Below are 23,350 nucleotides of genomic sequence, written 5' to 3'. Positions count from 1 at the left end.
CACCCGTTCTTGTGCAACCTAGGTAGCAACTACTGTAAAATTAGTTGCAAAATTTTCGACTACTAGCCTATTTCAGTCACAAAATGCGACTTAAGATTATGGTTATTGCAAATATCGCTCGCAAACTAGCGACCACATAGCAACTACAATAAATTAGTTGCAAATTTTGCAAGTACTCGTCTCTTTTAGTCTCAAAAATATTTTTTACGGCTAAAGATTATGGATGTCCCAAATATCACTCGCAAATTAGCAACCGCATAACAATTATTGCAAAAGAAGTTGCAAAATTTGCAACATCTCATCTCTTTCAGCTGCAAAAATATTTTTTACGATATTAGGGTAGTCATAAATATCAGTTGTTGATTCCCCTTTTTCTAGTATTCTTGTAGTGAGATGTCCAAATTTGCTAATGTTAAGTGTTTGATTGGGACTCACCCAATAACCTTGTCTGCACATTGCATATATTTTGGTATAGATAGCTTGTGCATAGCGCTAATATTTAGACTTTCAAATAAGGTATTGAACAATTACGCTATGTTTACTTCATTTGATTTTTTCTTAAATTATTTTATTTGAACTTAAAATTTTCATCTAATTTATTTTTCCTAAATTATTTGGTATAAAGCCCAATCTTTGTTTCTTCAGAGTTTTTTTTTTTAAAAAAAAAAGTTTAAAATAACACTTCTGCCTTTTTATAAAAAAAATTATGTCTAGAAAGACGGGGTTTTCGATAACCTTATTGAAAGACAGTTTTTCGATCTCTTTCGAAAGTCAAAGTGTGTCTTATCTCGTCCTCTTTTTGAGACACACTTTTTCATAAATCTAACGTATTGTTGTAAAATTGCTTTGTTTTGTTGATGAAAAATTATATAAGTTGCAAAACTTATCAATTATTTGTAAATAATTAGATGAATCAAATGAAACTATCATCTCGACTACAAAGAATCATTAGATTTTCTCTTTCGATTTAACAAAGTTGTATTTTCCAGTGATACAAACGAGAACTCGTTCACAATGCAAGATCTACTTGACGATCGTAATTTTACGAAGAAATGTTTTATTTCATTCAAATGTGTTATAGATTGGTTATTTTTTTTATATAAATGACGTATGAACTTTTATTGATATATTAATTTTACTACTAAATATGATGTTTAGCCATACGGACCCAAAATTATCGTTTTTGATTCATTAGTGTTCGTAAACAACTTGCATTGTTAAAGTTTTATTGTAAGCTTATTTATGTTCAAATATAAGTCATTTACAAGTCATTCAACCTTGAAAAATATTTTCTATTTTAAAGCGTTTTTTTCTTAAGTATCCTTGTATATATAACTAGTTTAAGTCCCGTGCAATACACGACTATTATTAAATTTTATTAAGAGTGTTTGTATTAAATTTTATAAAAAGTTGTACTGATAATATTAATTCAAAAATAAATATAATCTAATTTTATATGTAGCTATACTAATGTCAAGATTAGTGACAATTACACTTGGTTATTGAAAAAAAAGGAGTTTATGAGGTTTTATTTAAAATAAAATAAAATTCTAAGGATAGTACTCGCTCATGTTGCATCATTATTGATACGACTTTTAAGATTAGCAAATAAAGTGTATAGATGTGTTAATATTTTATTTTTAATTGAATTAAACATTATTGTTAAAGTATCAAAATGGAAAGAAAAAAAAATTTAATAGTATCATCAAAAACTAAGACAATATAGAGCAGTATTGTTTTATATATAACTAGTATAGTATTCGTGCAATTGCACGGTTTTAAAAGCTCTAAGTATCAAATCTCACAAAATCAACTAAGGTTAGCTTAATGCATAATAGTGAAATACTTTACATTAATTTATTATTCATTACAATAAAGTGTACCCGTTTTATCACAATATCATCGTAAATATAATTCAATGTTGAATAAAAAAGTTTAGAAATTGATTAAAAAAAAATGTTTATGACACTTACAAATTTTCGAATGTTTTTTTTTTATTTGTCTTCTTAAAATATACTTCGTATAAAGTATAACTTTTCAAATAATACTATAAATATTATAAAAATTTTATTTAAAGAATATATTATACCATATTTAATTAGCCTTACATATCCTCTATTTTCCAATAAACCCTATTGCATATCTATTTCGTGTTTGTTCTCAATCTCGTACCCGCCCTAATGCAACCTATTATTTCATTTTCCATTGGTACTTCTAATGATTATCGTACATGTACCGAACTTGCAACACGCACCTGTGTCCTTAAGGGTACTAAATACATTGATATATAGTTTTATTATATTTGAAAATTATTTTTTAAGACTTTACTTAAAATTAAATAAGTTTGATGAATTTTTGGATGATTTTTTTGTCTTCTTAAAATATACCGTATTTCGTATAAAGTAAAAAATTTCAAATAATACTGTAAATATTATAAAAGTTTTATTTAAAGAATATATTATACCATACTTAATTAGTCTTACTCTTATCCTCTATTTTCCAATCAATCGTATTGCATACCTGTTTCGTGCTCGTACTCAGATCAATCACGTACCTGTTCTAGTGCAACCTAGTATTTCATTACCCATTGGTGCTTTTAATAATTATCTTATACTTGTATAGAACACGCAATACGTACTTGTGTCCTTATGGGAATTAAGTACATTGATATATAGTTTTATTATACTACGTATTTAAAAAAAAATTCAAGACTTTGCTTTAAATTTAATAAATTTGATGAAATTTTGAATGAATTTTTTGTCTTTTTAAAATGTACATTGTATAAAGAAAAATTTATCAAATACTATTGAAGATTTTATAAATATGTTTTTACATAATATATTATATCATACTTAATTAGTCGTACCCGTATCCTTTATTTTCTAATTGACCGTATTGTGTATTTGTTTTGTGTTCGTACTCGATTTCATACCCGTTTTGGTACAACCTATTATTTCATTTCCCATTTACATACATAATGAAAATACCGATTCAATTCTTGGTAAGGTAAGTATTTTCTCTTTGAAATTTCTTAGTATTGAATTGATATTTAAAAATGAATATGTTATTGTTTTTATCTTTTTTTTTCCTTAATCCATCTATAATTATTATTAATAAATTTAAAATTAAATAATAAAGACATTCTATAGTGCCATATAGAGTAAAGATAAAATACAGTCCCTTAACTCTTGTATTTGTGCACTTTTAGTCCCTCTAAACTCTTTTGTGCACTTTTAATCCCTCAACCACCTTGTTTGGTGTTTGTAAGTCCAAAGTTGAGGGACCTAGCCTAGTCAGCAAAAGTTGAGGGACCATAACTCATTTTTTTTCTTTTTTTTACCTTAAGAATTTATTAAAAAATAAATCTTTTAATTAATCTCCGCCTCTCTCCTCCCTTCTCATTCTCTCTCCTCGATTTTTGAAGTCCAGCGCCACCCACCCTAGGGCTTTTGATCAGATTCGACCATCATCAATTAATGGTTTTTTAGGTTGACTTCGACCATGAAAACTCCAGAGATCTGGGGTTTTCATGGTCGAATTTAATCATATAAACCAAAAGTTGAAGATTTCATAAGGTATGTTGAGGAATTTTTTTTTAATCTTTTGGGTAGTGGTGGTCTGGTGGTGCGTGTGGTGTATGTGGTTGTGCGTGTGTGATGGTGCTGGTGGTGGTGCACGTGGTGTTGGTGGTGGTTCGTGGCTTAGGCTGGGTTTGTGGTGGCTATAGGCTTAGGCGGGTTTAGGGTTAGGGTGGGATTTGTTTTTAATTGTTTGGGTAGTGGTGCTGGTGGTGCGTGTGGTGGGTATGGTTGGTGGTGCTGGTACAGGGCTACAACAATGGGGTCTAAGGAGTGGCAGGGGAAGGAAAATTCGAGTGACAGAAAAGGGCAAAATCGAAAATTAGACCAACAACAAGAAAAGAGATAATCTGCCATTGTTACAAGTGAAGCTCTTCGTCGAGAGGTTTCTCATCAGGTTGAGATTTTAAGCAACACCTATTCGTGGACTGAAGTCAATAGAGCCGCCGCTAAGTGCGCTACTCATCTTCTTGCAGAATTGACGAAAAATGGTATGATTTTACCTATTAGTTGAATAATTTGGGTTGAATTCATGATTTTGTGATAAATTAGGGGTTTTGATTTGTATGATCGATTGATTAGTGGAGTTTATTGAATTTTATGGTGCTGGTGGTGCGTGTGGTGGGCGTGGCTGGTGGTGCTGGTAGGTGGGGAGATGAGCTTCGTAGGTGGGGGAAAGGGAGTAAGTGTGGGAAAGGGGTAGGTGCGGTCGTCGTGTCGGCGCCGGCTGCCGACAGGGTGAGGGTGGCTGGTTTTTTTTATTACTTTTTAAACAAATAATTAAAAGATTCATTTTTAAAAAAAATTCTTAAGAAAAAAAATGAGTTATGATCCCTCAACTTTTGTTGACTAGGCTAGGTCCCTCAACTTTTGGTTAGAAAACACCAAAAGTGGCGGAGGAAGGACTAAAAGTGCACAAAAGAGTTCAAAGGGACTAAAAGTGCACAATACAAGAGTTGAGGGAGCGTATTTTACCTTTACTCGTGCCACATACGTTCTATATGTTATAGACTTATAGACTATTGATAAATTTCTTTATTTTGGAATTATTAAAATTATATTGTCATATTCATATATATGACCATTTCATATTTTCCTAAAAAAAAAAAATTAAAAAAAAAAAACTATTTCATATTTCCTTAAATAATTCACCTAAATGCAAAAAAATTTAATTTCTAATAAATGATTTAATTTTCCATATTTTCTTCAAAAAAAGCATATTGACGTTATTGTGGAATTATTCTCCTAGATGCAAAATATTTAATATGCAATATATAGATGAGTTAGAAACTCATAATTTAACGGGTCAAAAATTTATGCATGTGCTATAAGGAGTACTTTTAGTCAGACATTCTATGGTAAATAATATCTTTCACATCTTGATTTTTTGTCAGGGATGTATATCAGTAGATGTTAGCATTAATAGTAAATTGTAAATATTGTGTGCACAAAAAATCCTATACTACTTTGTACTGTTATAGATGAAAATATTGCATTTTGTAAGTGATATTGCTATCATATACCAAATTATTTTTTTAACAAAATATAATAGATTAATCATACTTATCGAAATAAGTCAAAACATGTGAAAGATATTATTTTAAGATAAAAAAATAATAATAAAATGGAATAAATGGTGTCAAATATATTGCAATATATAATTAAAAATACTATAAAAAATTTCTTTATAATGTAAATGAGCGGGAAAATATGAATGACAGAGTGCCATGTGTTAGTTTTGCATCTAGGCGCCCTTTGTTTTAGTATAGATACTAGGTTAGATCCCGTGCCATGCACGGTAATTTCAATATTTATTATTAGTTTAATACAATCATTTTACTATAAAAAATAATATCAAATTGCAAAATAGATTGAAAGTTCAATAATTACAATTTTTTTTAAATCATTAAAGAAAACGGAGGAAGAAATGCATGCACGACTAATAAAAATAACTATGGATTACATTACAAAGTTATAGATAAGATTACATTATTGTATTATATGACTTTGTTGTATTATATGACTTTGTTCCCGTCATAAAATAAATAAATAAATCTTTGTTGAATGTGTAAAAATGAATATACTTGCCAAATAGAAAACAAATATTATTGTTAAGTAAGTATTAAATTAAATACTTCTCTAAGAAGCTTTGGAAAAACAAAAAAAAAAAAAAAAAAAAAACCTTTTGGAGGGAAAATTTTTAACCAGGTTATGACAAGTGTCATTTTTGGTTTCGCCTTTAGTATAGATATATTGATAGATATTTACCTGATATACTTTTTTTTTAAATATTTAATATAAAATACTACGTATATGTAAAAATATATTAGTTGGGTATATGTGGAGAATTATTATTGTTAAGAATTTTAATTCAAAGAAAGATATCTTGGATTACTATAAAATAATTACCTAAATGAATCTGCGTAAAATAAGAAAGTAAAATGGGCAGGAAAAGTTATAACCAAGAGATGACATGTATTATTCCTGATTTCGCTTTTATTTAGTATATATAGATGAATCTGCGTAAAAACAGAAAGTAAAATGGGCAGGAAAAGTTATAACCAAGAGATGACATGTATTATTCCTGATTTCGCTTTTAGTATATATAGATTGTTTTTTTTTATACTGGAAATCAAAGTTTTTGTCGATAGTGGAAGTTTTAGTTATTATTGTTTTGGCTTGTAAAAGCATATAAAGCATTTTTTTTTTATTTTTTTGAAAAGATATAAAGCTCACTTTATTCATAATTAAATGAAACTCCCTCCGTTCATGCGGGGTGAACAAAGTAGAGGAGAGAGGAAAGAAAAAATAATAATAAGTATTGAAAAACCATTAAAATAGTAAAAAAATAAAATAATAAAGTACAATATCACATGGGAAAGTAAGGACTTTTGAGTATTAAAATTGTAAAATAAAGATAATTTTGTATGAATTAAAAGGAAAATATACTAAATGTAAAGAAGAAAACGGAACACCTTAAATAGAAATGTAAAAAACAAATGGAACGGAGGGCGTATGAACTTAATTTCCGTAGATAAGAAGCAGAAATAACAAAGAATTTATATCTCTCCTCTTCTCTCCTCCTCTCTTTTCCTTCTATTGTTTCTCCAAATCTTGGCTATTTAGGTCGCAAATAGTCTAATTTCCTTCGAAAATTAGACTATTTTGGACCATTTTCCCTTAATTTTCTTTCGTTTTGTTATTTAGGTTTCAATAAATCTACACAAGTAGTGTAGATATTTGTCCGTCTCCCTATAGTGGAGTCGTTAGTTTTTGGTAGTTTTGTTGTTTGTTTATGTTTAGGGTTTGTTTGTGTGTTAGGGTTTATCAAAAAGGTAATCATCTTTTGCCTTGTTGTCAGTTCGTTGGTAAACATTTGTTCGGGATCGCAACGGTTGTCAAGTTTTCAAATGTGTTCAAAAGAATCAAATGAAAACCATCCTTACGGATTCAACAAATTGTTCGACCGTCTCTCCAAAAAAAGACTGTATATTTTCAACGATGTGTTCGAGAAATGTACACAGTGCAAGATCTTTTCAATAATCGTAGCTTTGATAAAAGAAACTCTAATTTGATTCAATTTTATGTGTTTGTTAATTTAGATTTCATTTGTAGATGTCGGGTGGTTTTTTATTAATGAATTGATTTGTTAAAAAAAATGATACTTTCTCCATTTCTTTTTATTTGACACGTTTCTTTAGTCACATTTGCCAATGCACAAATTAAATTATTAATATCTTTAATTACCGATAAGCAAAAATTATAAAAAGTTGATATTATGAAAATATATATACATTGTGACGAATCTAACAAGATCCCACCTGACTATATTTTTCCTTACATATAAATCACACAACATGGTCATAGGGAGGTATGTAAATAGTGCTAAAGTCAAAACGTGTCAACTAATAAAAAAATAGGTAGTATTAACTTGATTTAAAGTGGGCTGAAAAGTAGATTTATAGGGCTTTCCAACGATATATTATTTGTCTTAATCTGAGTTTGGGATCAAAAGTTATGATAAAAACAAAAAATGCAAAAAACTGCAAAAAAAAAAAAAAAAAAAAAAAAAAAAAAAAAAAAAAAAAAAAAAAAACCTTTAAAATTCCAAGGGAAGGAAATGCCTTGAATTTTCGAATCTCCTAGGGACTTTTGAAAATTCTAGGCGTTTATCCTCTAGAGTTTTGAAAAAATTGGCGTTTGACCTCCACCACAAAAAAAAAAAAAAAAAACGACTTTAATTTCGCCGATATATCTGATGACCTTGCCTTCAATCAGTAGTGATTTGTTAGGAGGAGAGAATGTTAGATTGAGTTAGAACATGAAATACACGTGAAGGTATGTTTGTCTCTTTATATTTAAATGTAGGCGTTATTTGGTAAAATAAGGGCGTCGTTTACTTTGTCATTTTCTTAAACATATTTTCATTTTGGGTTCCTTTTATCTTTATCTTATGTTCTTTGTTATAAAGTTTGTAATATTTCAAACTAGATTAGCTCATCTGCCATGCACAGTAGTTTTTACTATTTATTATGGAGTATTAATTAACACTATATTTAATTATAATATTCATCAAATGCAAGATAAATAAAAAAATTCATAATTACAAAATAAAATAAAATTATATCATACTAAAGAAAACACTGGGAGTATTACATACACGACTAATAAAATAATAATGGATTGCATCACAAAGTTATATGAAGGAACGGGAATATTTTTAAAACGATTAATATTTGTTGAATGTGTATAAAATGGAATATAATTACCAAATATTAAGAGAAATTATTGCATATTACTTCCTCCGTTCTATTAATATTGCAACAATGGACTTTTTGCACTATTCATCACTCTTGTATGATCATATAATATGATTTATACGTTAAGCAAATTATAGTCACGTGGAATCTTGTTGGATTCGTCTCATAAAATACTTTCACAATATCAACTTTTTATAATTTTTACTCTTACACAATTATAGATATCTAGCATATAAAATGTGCTTTGGGATGCGTAATTTCATTCTTGTTGCAATATTAATAGAATGGACAAAGTATTAAATATCCTCTAAGAAGTTTTGCTGGGGAAAAAAAATTTTGGCATGAAATTTTCTTAAAAAGGAGATAATATATGTGTTTTCTGGTTTCACCTTTATTTTAATATATAGTTATAGTTATATATTTATATGTTAAGTCGATTTGATGCTATATAACGTAAAGTTTTTTTTTTAATTTTTTTTTATTTCGTACTATAATTAAATCCATATTAGAAAAATATCGCAGATAATATAAATATTAGTAATAAGAATCTTTAATTTATGTTATACTATATAAACTAAATATATACAAGAGTATAACTCTATTTTCTTAAATAATTTGTCAGTAAAAAAGATATAAAAACTAAAATAAAGTTAGGATTTTTTTTTTAATGGAAAATGTTTTTGTTTAGGGAAAAAACAAAACAACATGTGTCATTCCCAGTGTAGATTTGTTCTATTATTAAGTTATTGATTTAATTCTACTTCTTTTATTAATATGTGTATTTTTAGGTTCACTTGCTAAAATCATTTTTTTTTATTCATGTATAATGGTGTTGCATCTCTCAAGGTAGAAATTGTTATATACACACGGATGTACCGTACACCAAACTAATTCAAGGTTAGTATTTGTTCTTATTTGATGATTAAATGTATAATAATCATCAAAATGAGAACAAAAAACTCATGGGTGCACCGTACATCCGGGTATAACAATTTCTTCTCTCAATGTTCCCCAACCTCCCTTTTTTTGACAGGAATCGAGCTCATTGTATTAATTAACTAATTACTCCTTAATCAACATTTAAAAAAAAAACCACCTTAATCGGCATATTTGATACAACATATAATGAATAAAAGGGGAGCAAAGGGAGTACTGTAGTATTATGTCAATATTTAGCATATCGACATTGAGTTTTACTCGGTATTGTTTTAAACTTATTTTTGATAATACATAAAAAAAAATGGAAAAAAGGAAAAAAAAATAGTCCTGATTATTGTTTTCAAATCCTAATTGTGTTATTATTGATTAATATGAACAAGCTGAGGGATATCAAGAGCCCATGTTTTGATGGTGCTTGCAAGAACCAAAATGAAGGAACCAAGTAGACAAGCTTAGGAGGTCAAACGTCCAAACATGTTTCTTGTACGGAGAGGAGAATCGAGATATCATAATTAAGTTACTAGGGCCAAAACTAGGAATCATAAGCTAGGATTCAACTAATCCACTATGTACATGTGACAAATTAGGGTGAAAAGAGAATGAATGGCTTTTGTATTGCTTGATTATTATTCATTAATAGGTTGAGTATTTATACAAAACCTACGCTCATAAGATAGGAAACAATATTCCTAAAAGATATACTATATATCCTAATGATATATTCTCAAAATAATATCTTAACATAAATATCCTAAATATATTATTCTCTTAAATGATATACGGAAAATATATCACACATATATTTTCCTATATTTTCCGATATCTCTAACACCCTCCCGCAATTGTAACGGCAGTAACACGAACGTTGCGATTGGAAATTCTTCACTTTGTTGAAGTCGAGATGCACACTCTTGTGATACCTCCTTCAATTTTTGTTTATTCTTTTTCAACGATGAGAACGTTCATCTTTTCGAACTCATCTGTCATCAATCAAACAGGAACGTCATTCTTTTCGAACCTGCAAATATAACAATTTTTGGTTTTTCCAGAGCAAAACCGAGCTCCGATCAAATATTGGTTTGTCAGAGTAAACCATACTCAAATTTCTTATTGGTCTTTTAGAGTAAACCACACTCAAATTTCTTATTGGTCTTTTAGAGTGAACCACACTCAAATTTCTTATTGGTCTTTCAGAGTAAACCACACTCAAATCCAAAGGAGCAAAATCATGCTCGAATCAACTCACAAACCTTGTCTCACGGCAAAAGGAGAACCAAATATATCTTGTCTCACGACACAAGAGAGTCGATTTTCTTTTTTTTTTAAAAATATTTCGTCAAACATAACGCTATTTAATGTCTTCATCTCCAAAGATGTGTTATAGTGGAGGAAGTCCACTCACATACTCCCACAAAAAAAAAATTCTCCAAAAAAAAAAATTCACATACACATATGATTAACGTGTACCAACCTAAAAAAAATAAAAATTTAAAGAGTAATAATATTGCGTAGCGGAAGCAAAATTTTGAATCCCACCGGTACGGTGGGTTTAACTTTCTAACCCACCGGCAGGGGGGGGGGAATTTTTGTGAGCGGTCTCAAGATTTAACCTGCTCTTGATACTATGACAAATTAGGGTGAAGAGAGAATGAATGGCTTTTGTATTGCTTGATTATTATTCATCAATAGGTTGAGTATTAATACGAAATCTACGCTCATAAGATAGGAAACAATATTCCTAAAAGATATACTATATATCCTAATGATATATTCTCAAAATAATATCTTAACATAAATATCCTAAATATATTATTCTCTTAAATGATATAAACGGAAAATATATCACACATATATTTTCCGATATCTCTAACATATATTTTCCGATATCTCTAACAACATGCCTAATTTTCAATGAAATATCTGGGTCAATGGCGGTCGGGGCCTGCCAGATACCCCTAGGCCCTAGATGCGCGGTGAAAATTTTAAGGTACAAGCGGTGGTACCATGCTTGGTATAGACAAAACTGCGGAAAGAACATGTAGCTATCTTTTTTTTTTTTTTAAGGCAATGTAGCTATCTATTTTGTAAAGAACATACAGTTGTTTTGTAAAGAACATCTAATTTTATATTTATTATTATTATTATTATTATTATTATTATTATTATTATATATATATATATATATATATATATATATATATTATCTAAAGAACATGATAATATTATGTAATGAACATTATTTATATATACCCACCATAATTAACAAAATTCAAAGAACATTTTGCAATAGTAATGAATATTATATCACAAATAAAAGTACATTACACTGACAAACAAATAACATGGACATATGTTCTTTTCGCTCTTTTTTGGTGCAAATATGTTCTTTTTAATTTAGTAATATATTCATTGCAATTTAATAGTGTGTTCTTTTCACTATAACTGTATGTCTTTACATTTATAAAATATGTTCTTTCTGCAAGAAACGTCTGTACAATGCACGGTATAGGAGCTTGGAGGAACCACACGCTGGCTTCGCGACAGCAAGTTAATTTGTGAATGATGTTTATGTTTTACTTGAATTGTTGAAGGTGAGTTGAAGAATTTTAACAATTCTCGAGTCAAGAGACATTGTTATTAAGACCCTCTCCAATGGTGAGACTTAAGTGAGTATTTTTAAGAGAAAGAGATAATTTTTTGCAATGTAAATCAATAAGTTGGTATCTAAACTTAGCAACTCCAAAAGAAATTTGCTAAGTTTAGATACTCAACTTTGAGTCTCATTTGACAAAAAGTGTGGGCCCTTATCAATATTAAAATATGTTTTGTAATTTATTTAAGTTATAATTTTATTTATTTTCTAAATAAATTTTAAAATATGGTTTGGTGGGCCATAATTGAAAGTGACATTATAATACTTTAGAAAGTCTCATCATTGGGAAATTAAATTTCATATGAGTTGCTAAATTGAGAAGTGGCTTGAGTATCACCATTGGAGGTAAAAAACAACTCATTTTGTATTTCAATACTCAAAGTTGAGTCTCACCATTGGAGATGATCTAAGTCTCATTTGACAAAAACAATGTGAGCCCTTGTTAATATTCTAATATATTTTGTAATTTATTTAAACTTTACCCCCGTTTTTTTAATCTTACAATATTTTATTTTAAAAAATAAATGGATTTGGTTGACCAAAATTGAAAGTGACATTTGTATACTTTAGATAGTCTCACCATTGAGAAATTAGATTTTACATGAGTTGTTAGATTGAGCCGTGGATATGGTATTACCATTGAAGGTTAAAAACAACTCATTTTGTATTTCAAAACTCCAACTTGAGTCTCACCATTGGAGATAATCTCAATCAATCAATTTTTGGTATGAGCTATCATCAAAGTGTTGACTCACTTGGTATTACAATCCCAGTCCATAAAGCTTTTCAAAGAGGAAAGTAATAATCAAACTCCACTCTTGGTTAATGTGTATTTGACTTTCTAGTTCATGTGGTTTAATTCAAATTTTTGATAGTTTATTTATTTATTAATTTATTTATTTTTATTTTTATTTTTATTTTTTTAAATTTTTTTTTCAAATTAATCTACTTTCTCCGTTTTTTTATTATTGCACAATAGGGGTTGGGTGCAAATATTTTCATAGTGGAAAAAAGTAAGAGAGAGAAAGGTAAAAATACAAAAGTGTCCATGTGACATATTGATAAAATAAAAAGTAAGTGTGAAAAAGCAAGGGTATGTTCGGTATTTGTAGTGTGAACACAAATAATTTTTTTTCTAAAGAGGAAATGGTGCAATATTTGTGAAACTTCTTAAAAAGGCAAGTGGTGCAATAATAAAACAACGGAGGAAGTATAAGTCTTATGATTCTCCATATATCACGTCGCCTTTAGTAGTAAACTAACTTATGAGTTGAACTTTTCTATTTTCGTTATGCGAATCAATTATATATTCGTCTCTAATACTCTATGTACAATCAAAGCGAGTTTACAATTTAAACTAAAACTCTCTCTTCCTATGGTAATTGACACATTTAACTTTTCTTACTACTAGTGCGAATGCACCGCGCGCACCGACTTGTAAAGTTTATAAAGAAAACCTTAAGCAAAATGTATAAATAAGATAATTAGTTTCATTTTTTGTTAAGCTTACATGATTTAAATTATTAGTATGATATATATGTAAGTTAATTAGTTTATTTTGTTTAAAATTGTATGTTAGAAATTGCTGCATTATTGTGTAAAGTATCATTAAGTTGGACCAATGTATACTAATATTATTATTTATTGATTGCATATATAAATTGTAGATGTATAAAAGATTGTATCATGTTTATTTGTTCATGGTGTTATTCTACTCATGAATGTGTCTAATAAAAGAATGGTTATAGCCCAACAACTTTGTTATATGCATATATAATACTATAGGCCCAATTAGAACACTTTTAAGTAAGCCCATGAATAAACCAATATATATCCAATTTAGCTAAGAAGATCAGATTAGATCTAATATATCAACATGTTACATGTTTTTATGTAAATCTCTTATGTTTTTAATTATTTATCAATAATATGATTTCCTATACTAATGGTTGCAAGATATTTACTAAGTAAGAATGAGATGATAAAAAAACTAAAAGAATGCTAAGCTACAATGTTAGGAGATTAGAAGAAAGAGCTAAAATTAGTTGAAAAGAATTAATTCTCCATAAAAGGACATATATATTGTAATTATTAAGCAAATTAAAAACCAAACGTAAATTAAAGAAGGCAAAAAAGGCAGGAAAGCATTTACAAAAAATAGTTATAATATTACATAAATATTAAAGAAATATAATTTATATTTTTAGAAAATGTTCATGTAATTGTTTTGTATACCAAGAATGGGATATTTATTTTTGGTAATTGTAAAGGCATTCTCTGTTTACGTGCATTGGGTGAAACAATACAATTTTTGCTTTTTTGCATGCTATGAAATACAGTCGAAATGACACCATAAAATTGACGATTAGATTTGTAAATAAATACATCGAATCCACATTCCTCTGCAACACAAACACCTTTTCATTTCTCTTCAGCAGCACTTCTTTCATTTCTCCACTCAACACTGCAAATTCACTATTCTCCATGGCTGAACACGATGATGACACTATATTTGATGATTGGTATCGAAATTTCCTTGTGAAAAGGAAAGATAAACTCAATGGGAAGTACTTGGCTTATGATGAAGTGCGCATAGAAGCAACAAAAAAGCTTGATATGCTCACAAAGGAGATGAAAGACATCGATGGTCAAATCGCTAAATGCGATGAAGTTTCCCGACGAAAAAGAAACAAGGGTAAGATTTCTAAAATTGGGAGTTATTTTGACTATCCTATTGAAATTGACAGCGATACCGATGAGAAACCATCTAAAGTGACGAAAATTGAAGGGTTTATAGGAATGTCATCTAAGAGTAAGGGCGAGTGTAGTAAGCAAATTGAGGGTAATTGTGGTGGCGTGGAAGGTGGGGAAGCAGATATGGATATTAGTGATGAAGAAGTAGTAGAGAGACAGGTCATTTCTTCAACAGTGGTTGTGCAGGCTGAGCAAGTTCAGGAGCATAATGCAATTGGTGGAAACAATGTCAATGTGATGGAATAGGGGCAACAAGAGCCGCATCAGGGGGGTCAAGATGACGATGAGGAAGAAGATACAGAGGAAGAAAGTGAGCATCAGTAGAATGAAGAGAGTGAAGAGGATCCTTGGGATCTTTAATCAGAAGAGGATCTTGGTGTTCCCTACCACTATCACTCTCCTGAGGGTTTTGGAACTGATGATGATGCATATGGCTTTGATTCTGATTGAAGTTTGTAATCAGTTTATCTTAATTTAAGTAGTTAGCAAATTAGGGACCTTATAGCCAATTATAATTATATATATTATTAAAAATGCAATGTTGCTTTATGTATTAGTCTCTTTTTACTTATAAATCTTTTGGTTAGGGTGTTTAGTATTGTAAGATGTATGAATATTTTGGTTAATATTTGCTAATTAGTTATATAATATGAATTGTCCTGAATGAACTACTATGTTTTAAATATTTGATGCACTTTCGTTAAGCTATTTTTGGGTTGTTCTTGTTTAAGTGAGTTTAGTGTTTGGTGTTGGCTTGTCTAAATTAAATAATTAGATAACAAAAGCCAAGTAATGTTGGTAGCATTTTAGCTTAAGTGTAATTAGGCTTATTAGATTTCTAACTTAGTATGCCTATTCATATGCTAAAAAGATTTATTTTGTTAAGAGAATCAAAATGATTAGAATGAAATTATCACATAATAACATGCCATGTATATACATAAACGAATGTAAATTAGAATGTCTAATTTTCACTCAATTTTGTCACACCAGATTGTTTGCAAATTAGAACATGAGTTTTCTTAACTTCCAACTTCCTTAGTGACATTTATTTATTTATTTATAAAATACAAATAGAAACTCATTGAAGTTTCAATTTGATTGTGACTTTTGCATAATAAGAGTCTTCTTTTAGTAGTTTAGTGTACTAAATCATGTTGAAATGCGGGAAGTTTAACTAAGTTATAAATCAGTCAACACTAATCAAAACACATGTCCTAATACTTTAAGATATTAGCACATTTCAAGGGTTTAATATTTAATGTTTTGAAAATTTTATATGAATTCTTTGTATTCATTTTTAGAATGATCTTCTAAATAATAGATGTAGCAGCCTGTTTTGCAATTAGGAAAAGAGCTAATGCATAGAAATGTAGCTAGTGAAAGTGCAATAATAGTTGATTACAATCATAATATAACTCACTGCCAAACTGCAACATTAATTTAAAGGTACTAAACTTATAATCCATTACATGGTTTTCTAATAAAATACTCATTACAATATAAGGTTACATATTTTATCATATCTTATCATACTTACTCTGTACTAATTTAAATTGTTACCAAAACCAATAATCAATGCTTACTCTTTCACGATCTCCTGGATTCTTATCTTGACACAATGCTGAATCTTCGCCATGCACGACTGCTGTTTGAAATGCATCAGTGGTAGCCAGATTAGCTTCTTTAGTCACTTCTCTTGTGCAAATTGGAGTTTGACTTGGTTCAACCAATGATGTAGAATTATCACAATCACTCTGAATATCTTGTTTATTCTTCTTCATTTTTTCAGTCATTGTCATTTCAGAAATCTGATTTTTTACCTCATGCAATTGCATCTCTAGATTTACAATACTTTTCTTAACATTCAAGCAAGTGATCTTTGCATTTGATAATTGACCCTCTAAATGAATTTCTTTATGTAAAAGTTCTTGAAGCTTAGCTTCTGTCTTGCGTTTGTGGCAAGTAGAAGCATTCTTACAAACTAAAGATACATGTCTTTCTGCCATGTGAAAAAAAGAGTTTAAGGAAAATAATATGTTTTCCTTTCATAAATAGCATTGTTATATAAAGTTCAGTTACAGCAGCTCATTGTCTAATGGGCAAATAACAACATGTCAACTATCAAACAGCTGTATACACTACAATCTTAGCAAAGCTGGTTGCCCTATCATGTCACACAATAGTCTTGAGTATGCATGGAGGCATTACATTATATGTTGGATATTACCTTGAAAAAAAGGTTGTTTAGATAACTTCCAACACATTAAAGTCATGATGCAATTCTTTAAGTGTAAAGTTTGTATATAAGGTTTAAGATTAATATTATTGTTACACACTTGAATAACCTATCCAAATTTAGCTAAGGTTTATATTATATTACTATCAAATTAAAGTTTTGCTTATTATATATGCTGTAATTCAATGTATGAAAGTAGTGTCATATTCTGTTGTCTCAAGTATGTATACATATATCAACAAACAAATATTTGTTATATTGAAAAGTTACATTGATGTATAAAGAAAATAATAAGTTTTTGGCATTTATGTAGAGTATTATGATTCTTTGAATGTGCTTGACCTATGATTATTGCAAGAATGACTATTAGAAAGGAATCTTGAAATTAAGCTTTGCTTCAGTTCCTGAAAATCAGGCCTGTACAAGTCCTTTTTTGGTTTAATAATATTTAATTGCAATTAATATGCAATCAATTTGCTGCATTGGTTTTGTTATACATATTGCAGTGTTTGATATTGCAGAAATCAACTTCTAAATTAGGGCTACAAGCTAATAATATACATATATTTTACTATTCTGTGAAAAAATTTCAATGGCAAATTTTGCAATGACATTTACCATTTGCTATGAGGATCATCACAAAGATAAGCTGGTATGATATTTATAATTATTGGTTTAGCATTGCTATTAAGTTTGTTAATAGATGTAGTTGTCTTTTGTAGTCTTTTCAAATAATTTTCTGGTTTAATTTTATGTGTTTATTACTTACAAATTGAAATGGTATATTGAAAATGTGTGTTCATCTACAGCGCATTCCAGATGATTTTAAGAATGTATTAAACGATGGTCCTAAAGGAGTTGATTTGCAATTGCAAAAATATGGTAGGGTTTGGGAAACTACCATGATACATGAAGAGGATGAAAATGGCTGGATGATTGTATTAGCAGATGGTTGGGCAGAATTTGTTAAAGAAAATAGGATAAATAATGGAGATGGGCTAAAGTTTACATATATAGGGGAAAGTTCTTTTCTTATACAGGTTGTTAGACCACAAGGAAGTAAGAAAACATCAGGATTTGCAAGTGACAATAACAAAGGTGGGTCAAGCAAGAGACGTGGCCGCTCACCTGCTTACCATGGCAAATCTGCAAAAATGATTGAGACAAATGAATGGATCGATGATCTTGCACGGAGCTGCCCTGAGCCATATTTTAAATTCATCTTCACTGCTGCTTATCTTAAGAAAGGAGTAATTGTATGTTTCTTTAATATAAGTATTACTTATAGTGAAGTGTATATTGTCTGTTATAGTTCTTTTTCCTGACGAAATTATCTTATCTGTTTCCATTTCACTAATTGCAGAATGTCCCTGTTGATTTTGCAAACAATTGGTTGAGTGAATTTGATGAGTCAACTAATGTACTCCTACAGAATTTTGGGGAACAGATTGATGCTAACCTGAAAGCTACAAAGAAGGGCGGTCTCATTACTAAATGTGAAATAATTGGTGGTGTTAAGGAATTTGCTTCTCGATATAATGTTCACAAGAAAGAAGGTGCATTGATTAAGTATAGAAAAGGAAATCCTCCTGTGTTTGATGTAGAGCTAGTCCTAGTTTGAGCCATGCAAGGAAACACAAATGTTTAAGCTTTAAGAGCAAAATAAGAATAATATGCTTATTAGAGTTCAACTTAGATCTCTGTATTAGTAATTTAAAGTGTCTCTATAACATATTATGTTGTTTTAAAGTTGGCAGGCAATTATTATTTTCATTTGAAGTTGACAATGTGGCCTAGTATTATATATTAGTTTGCTTAACTCATTAAATCAAAGTAGTCTATTTGCCTATCTATATTGGATGTGTTTTGGGCCTGTGCTGTTCTAGCATTTCAAAGATAGCTAAATAAGTGTGACAATGAAATTTTACATGTGTATAATAAACTACATAACAGTATAAGTTATGCACTTTAAGAGTACAATCTATTATCCATTAAATATTTGGAAGAGTTTTGTAATATTGAATCAATTGTAGTGCTATTCAAAGCACCTTTCAATCCCAGGGTAAGAAGCTGTAGCTCACTTACTCTATATAATAGCAGAGTAAAGTGCTATAATCTTCATACTCCACAAGCATTCATTATTTAAAAATCTACTTAACTCTGCTAGAATTCACTTTGTTTCTATGGCAAGCAAAGGTAAAAAGAAGTCTGATGGCAGGGGTCAATGTCAGGCAGCCAAGCAAATCAGTCTGGAAATGGTGGAAGAACGGGTTAGGTATCTTGAACAGAAGGTAGGAGAGCTAGAAGCCATTATTGCTGCTCTTTGTTTTGGTGAACCTGAAGATAAGCAGCCTAGTTCTAAGAGAGGGAGTTCTATTAATGCTGTTGAAAATGAAGCAACACAAAAAACTCAGGGAGAAACCAGCACCTTCAATGCTCAACTTCTTATTCCTGGATCTGAAATTCATCACCATTCTAGCCCATCATACTCAAATGGGAGTGATGCCTCTCATGATGGTCCATATTAAGGTGGGGGTACTTTTATAAGCCATAGTTCTCTTTAGTATGTAATGTATCGCCTATGCGGTTCAAAAGTTTATCAAGCTTTCCTAAATAACTTGCCTAGCGTTCTTTATGTTAAAAGTTGCTATGTACCTTAATATGATCTTTTTTTAAAAATATAATCAATGCAAACTAATGTGATTTGTTACTAATGCTACTGACTGTCTATGAATTGAGAATTAGTATTTGTCACATACAATTGCTTTACTGATAAGAATCAGATGATCATGTTCACAAAATGGCATGTAACTACGTGTTCTTTTTCCTCTTTTTTCAAAGCCTAGCATAACAGGCTATTTGTTTATTGATTTTTTAAACCGTTTATTGTTATAAGAGCTTGGCCATAAATTAATTACCCAAACAGCAATGCAAAATTAGATACAATCAATAATGACAGTAATCATTCCTAATGCACAGTAGCAAATACAACAATAATAAGCCAAGGTACATATAAGCAAGCTGCAGTTACTTAGCAAGGTTCAAACCACAGTACTTGAGCAAAGATAAAATAGTTTAAAAGTACATAACAATGTCGAAACACTTAGGCTTATGGTATGGCTGCTTAACATAGAAATGTCTCAAAAGGTGTCCAGCAGGAACACATTCAAAATGATAAAGCAGTTCCCTTTTATAACATATTCCTACCAAAAGCCAAAAAGCGAAATAGCTAACACTTACTCACGCACAACAGACTTTACGACCCATTTCAAGTAGCCAATTCTCTTGATTGCACCAGTAGGCCCTACTTCAAGCTTAAAGGGCTTTTCTTTTAATTGAGAAGCTATGTCTTCGAATTCAGGCCAGTCTGTTATCTGTTTATACAATATCAACATGATGGTTAATATATATATATAAATTACAGTCAAATTGAAGCTTGGAATGCAACTTTACAGCAAGAAGTTCAAGTGCAAAATAGTGTTTTCTACCTTTTTCTGTATAAGCTCCGTGTCTTTCAGACCTAGCAATGTCTCACACTGCTTTCCATATGCAGTTAAACGAATACTACCAGTGTCATCAGCTGCAGTGAAGCTAACACTCACTCTGTAGATTGATAAATATTGTTAAGAATAAAACAAATGAATAATTTTTTTTTTGTTTGCTTGAAAGCATATACCTCTTTTCTGCAATGCATTGAGCCTTGCATACATCACAGTAAAACTTGAAAGTTTCAACATTAGGACAGTGCTTTCCACATCCATTACATCCAATGTGAGCATTCACATCCTCTTTCTTAGCATTTGGAATGGTAACTTGGAGCCAATGGCGCTCATATGCTGTGGTTGTAGTTGACTGCAAGCAAACATACACATGTGAGAGTAACCTATGTAAGATATAAACACTTAAGTCAGCAAGGTATTTTACGATTACCTTTTTGTTATTAAGATCTTTAATAGTCATTATAACATTAGAGCTGCCACCTTCCCTAAGAGTTAGCTGATGACCCATGTGATCAGAAATGCGATCTTCATTCTCCGGAATCCTATTGCACATAAAATATATATAAGTTAACAAATACTGCAGAAAATGATTGTTTTATTTCATACTGCACAATTACTCACCAAGCCTTGAGTGCATCAACTTCTGGACCAGTGGGGTTGGTATCAATTGTTGTTGACATAGATGAAGCCAATGAGAATCCTACATTAAGAGATTAAAGTTAGAATAGATTATTCAGTAATGAGTTTGAATCAAAACAGAAATTATAGATTGTCACCAGTGTGCTGAGCTGGTTGCAAATGTCGAAAGCTGACAATAATGAAAGATTCACACCAAGCAGTCAGTTTTGCACATTCTTTAGTTGCAAGCTCACCACACAAAGAAATCACAAGTCCATCTCCAAGCCTATAAGTATAACAAATTAGTGCACAGGAAAATGCAAGGTAGCAATCTTATTTACTATCTACATGCATCCATGTAAACTTACTTCTGAATACTATCATCAACAACTACAACATCACGCACATCAAATTCATAGCCGTTGTTAGTTTTCTTCCTTCGTGTGTCTTCCAAATAAATCACAACTCCAAGAATATCTGCATCAATTATTAGAAAGCCAATAAAATCAGAAAACATGTCATAAAATAAGAAACAATACAAATCACAGAACAAAAAGTATCAAAGCGATCATCTTCACTGCTGGTTGGGGGCACTTCAGCTATAGGAGTGTAGTTTGGCAAAATAGGACCATCATTAGGGTTAAGAGGCTGAATTGCAGTCGAGCCTCCAAATGACAAGTAATATTCACCTTCTTTATGGCGGTACATTGGATTGGTGTTTCTGATTGGTCCATCTGCTATCACATATTCTTTCTCATGTTCTAATATACCTTCAAAATTCTCAATTTTATCATCAAACAGAGTTCCCCTTATTCTGTTGCCCTGTATGTGCACCTAAAAAGCACATCAGATCATATTTAATACAAACACGTAATATAAGGATTATATAATGCCAACAATATACCTGATCATCCTCAAAAACAAGTTTTTGATAAGCTTTTTTATTCTCTGGATACTTTGCTGGGGACTTTTCCTTAACCTTAACCTTAATCTTGTACCTTTTGTTCTTAGGAGTTAACTTATCCAGAGGAACATATTGAGGCTTCATCTGTTATTAAGCAATGCTACAAAAGTGCTAGTCAATAGTTGTCCATGATGGAAGCTATGCAGTTTGTCATAAGACAAGCATTAAAAGAATGCTTCCATGCATGCAAATATAATGTAGAAACATAAATAGCAAATTAAAGTATGACATATGCATTAGGGTTATAGTGCACAACCACCCTTACTTAAATACTAATTAAAATCCTAACAGCTCTTACATGTGCTTAAGAAATTAACAAGGAAAAAGAACTAAACACAGCATGAAGAAACTAACAGCATCAACCTAACATAACTACATCAAGTAATTCAGATGTATATTTATGAAAATAGCAAACCATCATGATTAGACTACATATCCTGAAGCCTAATTATATAGACAACTAACAACAAAAAGCAAGCAGCAAGTGTAGATCTACAGCAGCTTGTGTAGGAGCCAAAAAAAATCAGAACAAAGTCAATCCAGTTACTAAAACAACAATGACCAAGCATGTACAACTATAAATTTCATTTACATCAAATGATGCTTGACATGTAAGTAAAGTACATGAAAATGACAAAAAATTAGTTCAAATAGAATGACTAATAAATACAAAGAAGTATCAAGCACACAGGAACATTATATTTTCTGCCATAACAAGCCTAACAACTTCAACAATATAACATGGACAACTTAAATGCATTATAGCAAGATATCAAATCAGGGTTTTATTCTATAACTCAATTAATAAGCCATGCTATTCTGTGCAAGACTAACAAAAGATATGCTCTTTAAAAAGTGAAAGAACAACAACAGCTAAACTACTGAGATATGGTAAGGAATTTACTATAGCAGAAAATAACAATAAATGCAAATAAACCAGAATTGAATAGTATAGAAATCATGATATAAAACCATTAATGAACTAACCTTAGCAGCAGAAATCAGAGAGAATAATCTGCAAAAAAACTTAGCTCTAAAAGAGAAGAATGTTCACGTTTTGACAAGAGAAGGAATCTTTATATAGAATAGATGAATTAATAAGGTTAGAAAAGTAACCCTGTGTAATATCCACTGGAAATAAGCAAGGTTTTATTTTACCTGGATAATAATGAGCTGCATTTTCAGGTTCTCCAATATTACAAGTAATGTCAACTTGAATATACTTTATTGAGACATGTGATTAATTTGATTTAGACTTTTCTGCCATAAAACTTTATTAAAATATTTTGTACCTATAATGTTAATACTAAACTACTATATTTATTATTCATTGCATATAATCTAT

At 30.1% G+C, this 23,350-nt stretch overlaps 1 protein-coding gene across 1 annotated transcript; it reads right to left on the bottom strand.

The window, feature by feature from the left end:
• Window positions 1-20,159: 20,159 nt before the first annotated feature.
• On the bottom strand, window positions 20,160-23,067 carry LOC110734674 (replication protein A 70 kDa DNA-binding subunit B-like). The gene is made up of 10 exons (XM_021914815.1): window positions 22,993-23,067; window positions 21,946-22,105; window positions 21,731-21,863; window positions 21,410-21,518; window positions 21,200-21,327; window positions 21,045-21,123; window positions 20,854-20,965; window positions 20,600-20,775; window positions 20,412-20,526; window positions 20,160-20,297 (listed from the first exon to the last, which is right to left on the bottom strand). The coding sequence occupies exons 2-10, from the start codon at window positions 22,087-22,089 to the stop codon at window positions 20,160-20,162; spliced, it is 1,134 nt and encodes a 377-aa protein (XP_021770507.1). The 5' UTR covers window positions 22,090-22,105; window positions 22,993-23,067.
• Window positions 23,068-23,350: the final 283 nt, after the last annotated feature.

Source organism: Chenopodium quinoa, unplaced genomic scaffold (genome assembly GCF_001683475.1).
Source record: "Chenopodium quinoa cultivar QQ74 unplaced genomic scaffold, ASM168347v1, whole genome shotgun sequence".
In the NCBI taxonomy this organism is placed as follows: Eukaryota; Viridiplantae; Streptophyta; class Magnoliopsida; order Caryophyllales; family Amaranthaceae; genus Chenopodium; species Chenopodium quinoa.
The sequence above is the reverse complement of the archived record's forward strand: the minus strand, read 5'-3'. Positions and strand labels throughout refer to the sequence as shown.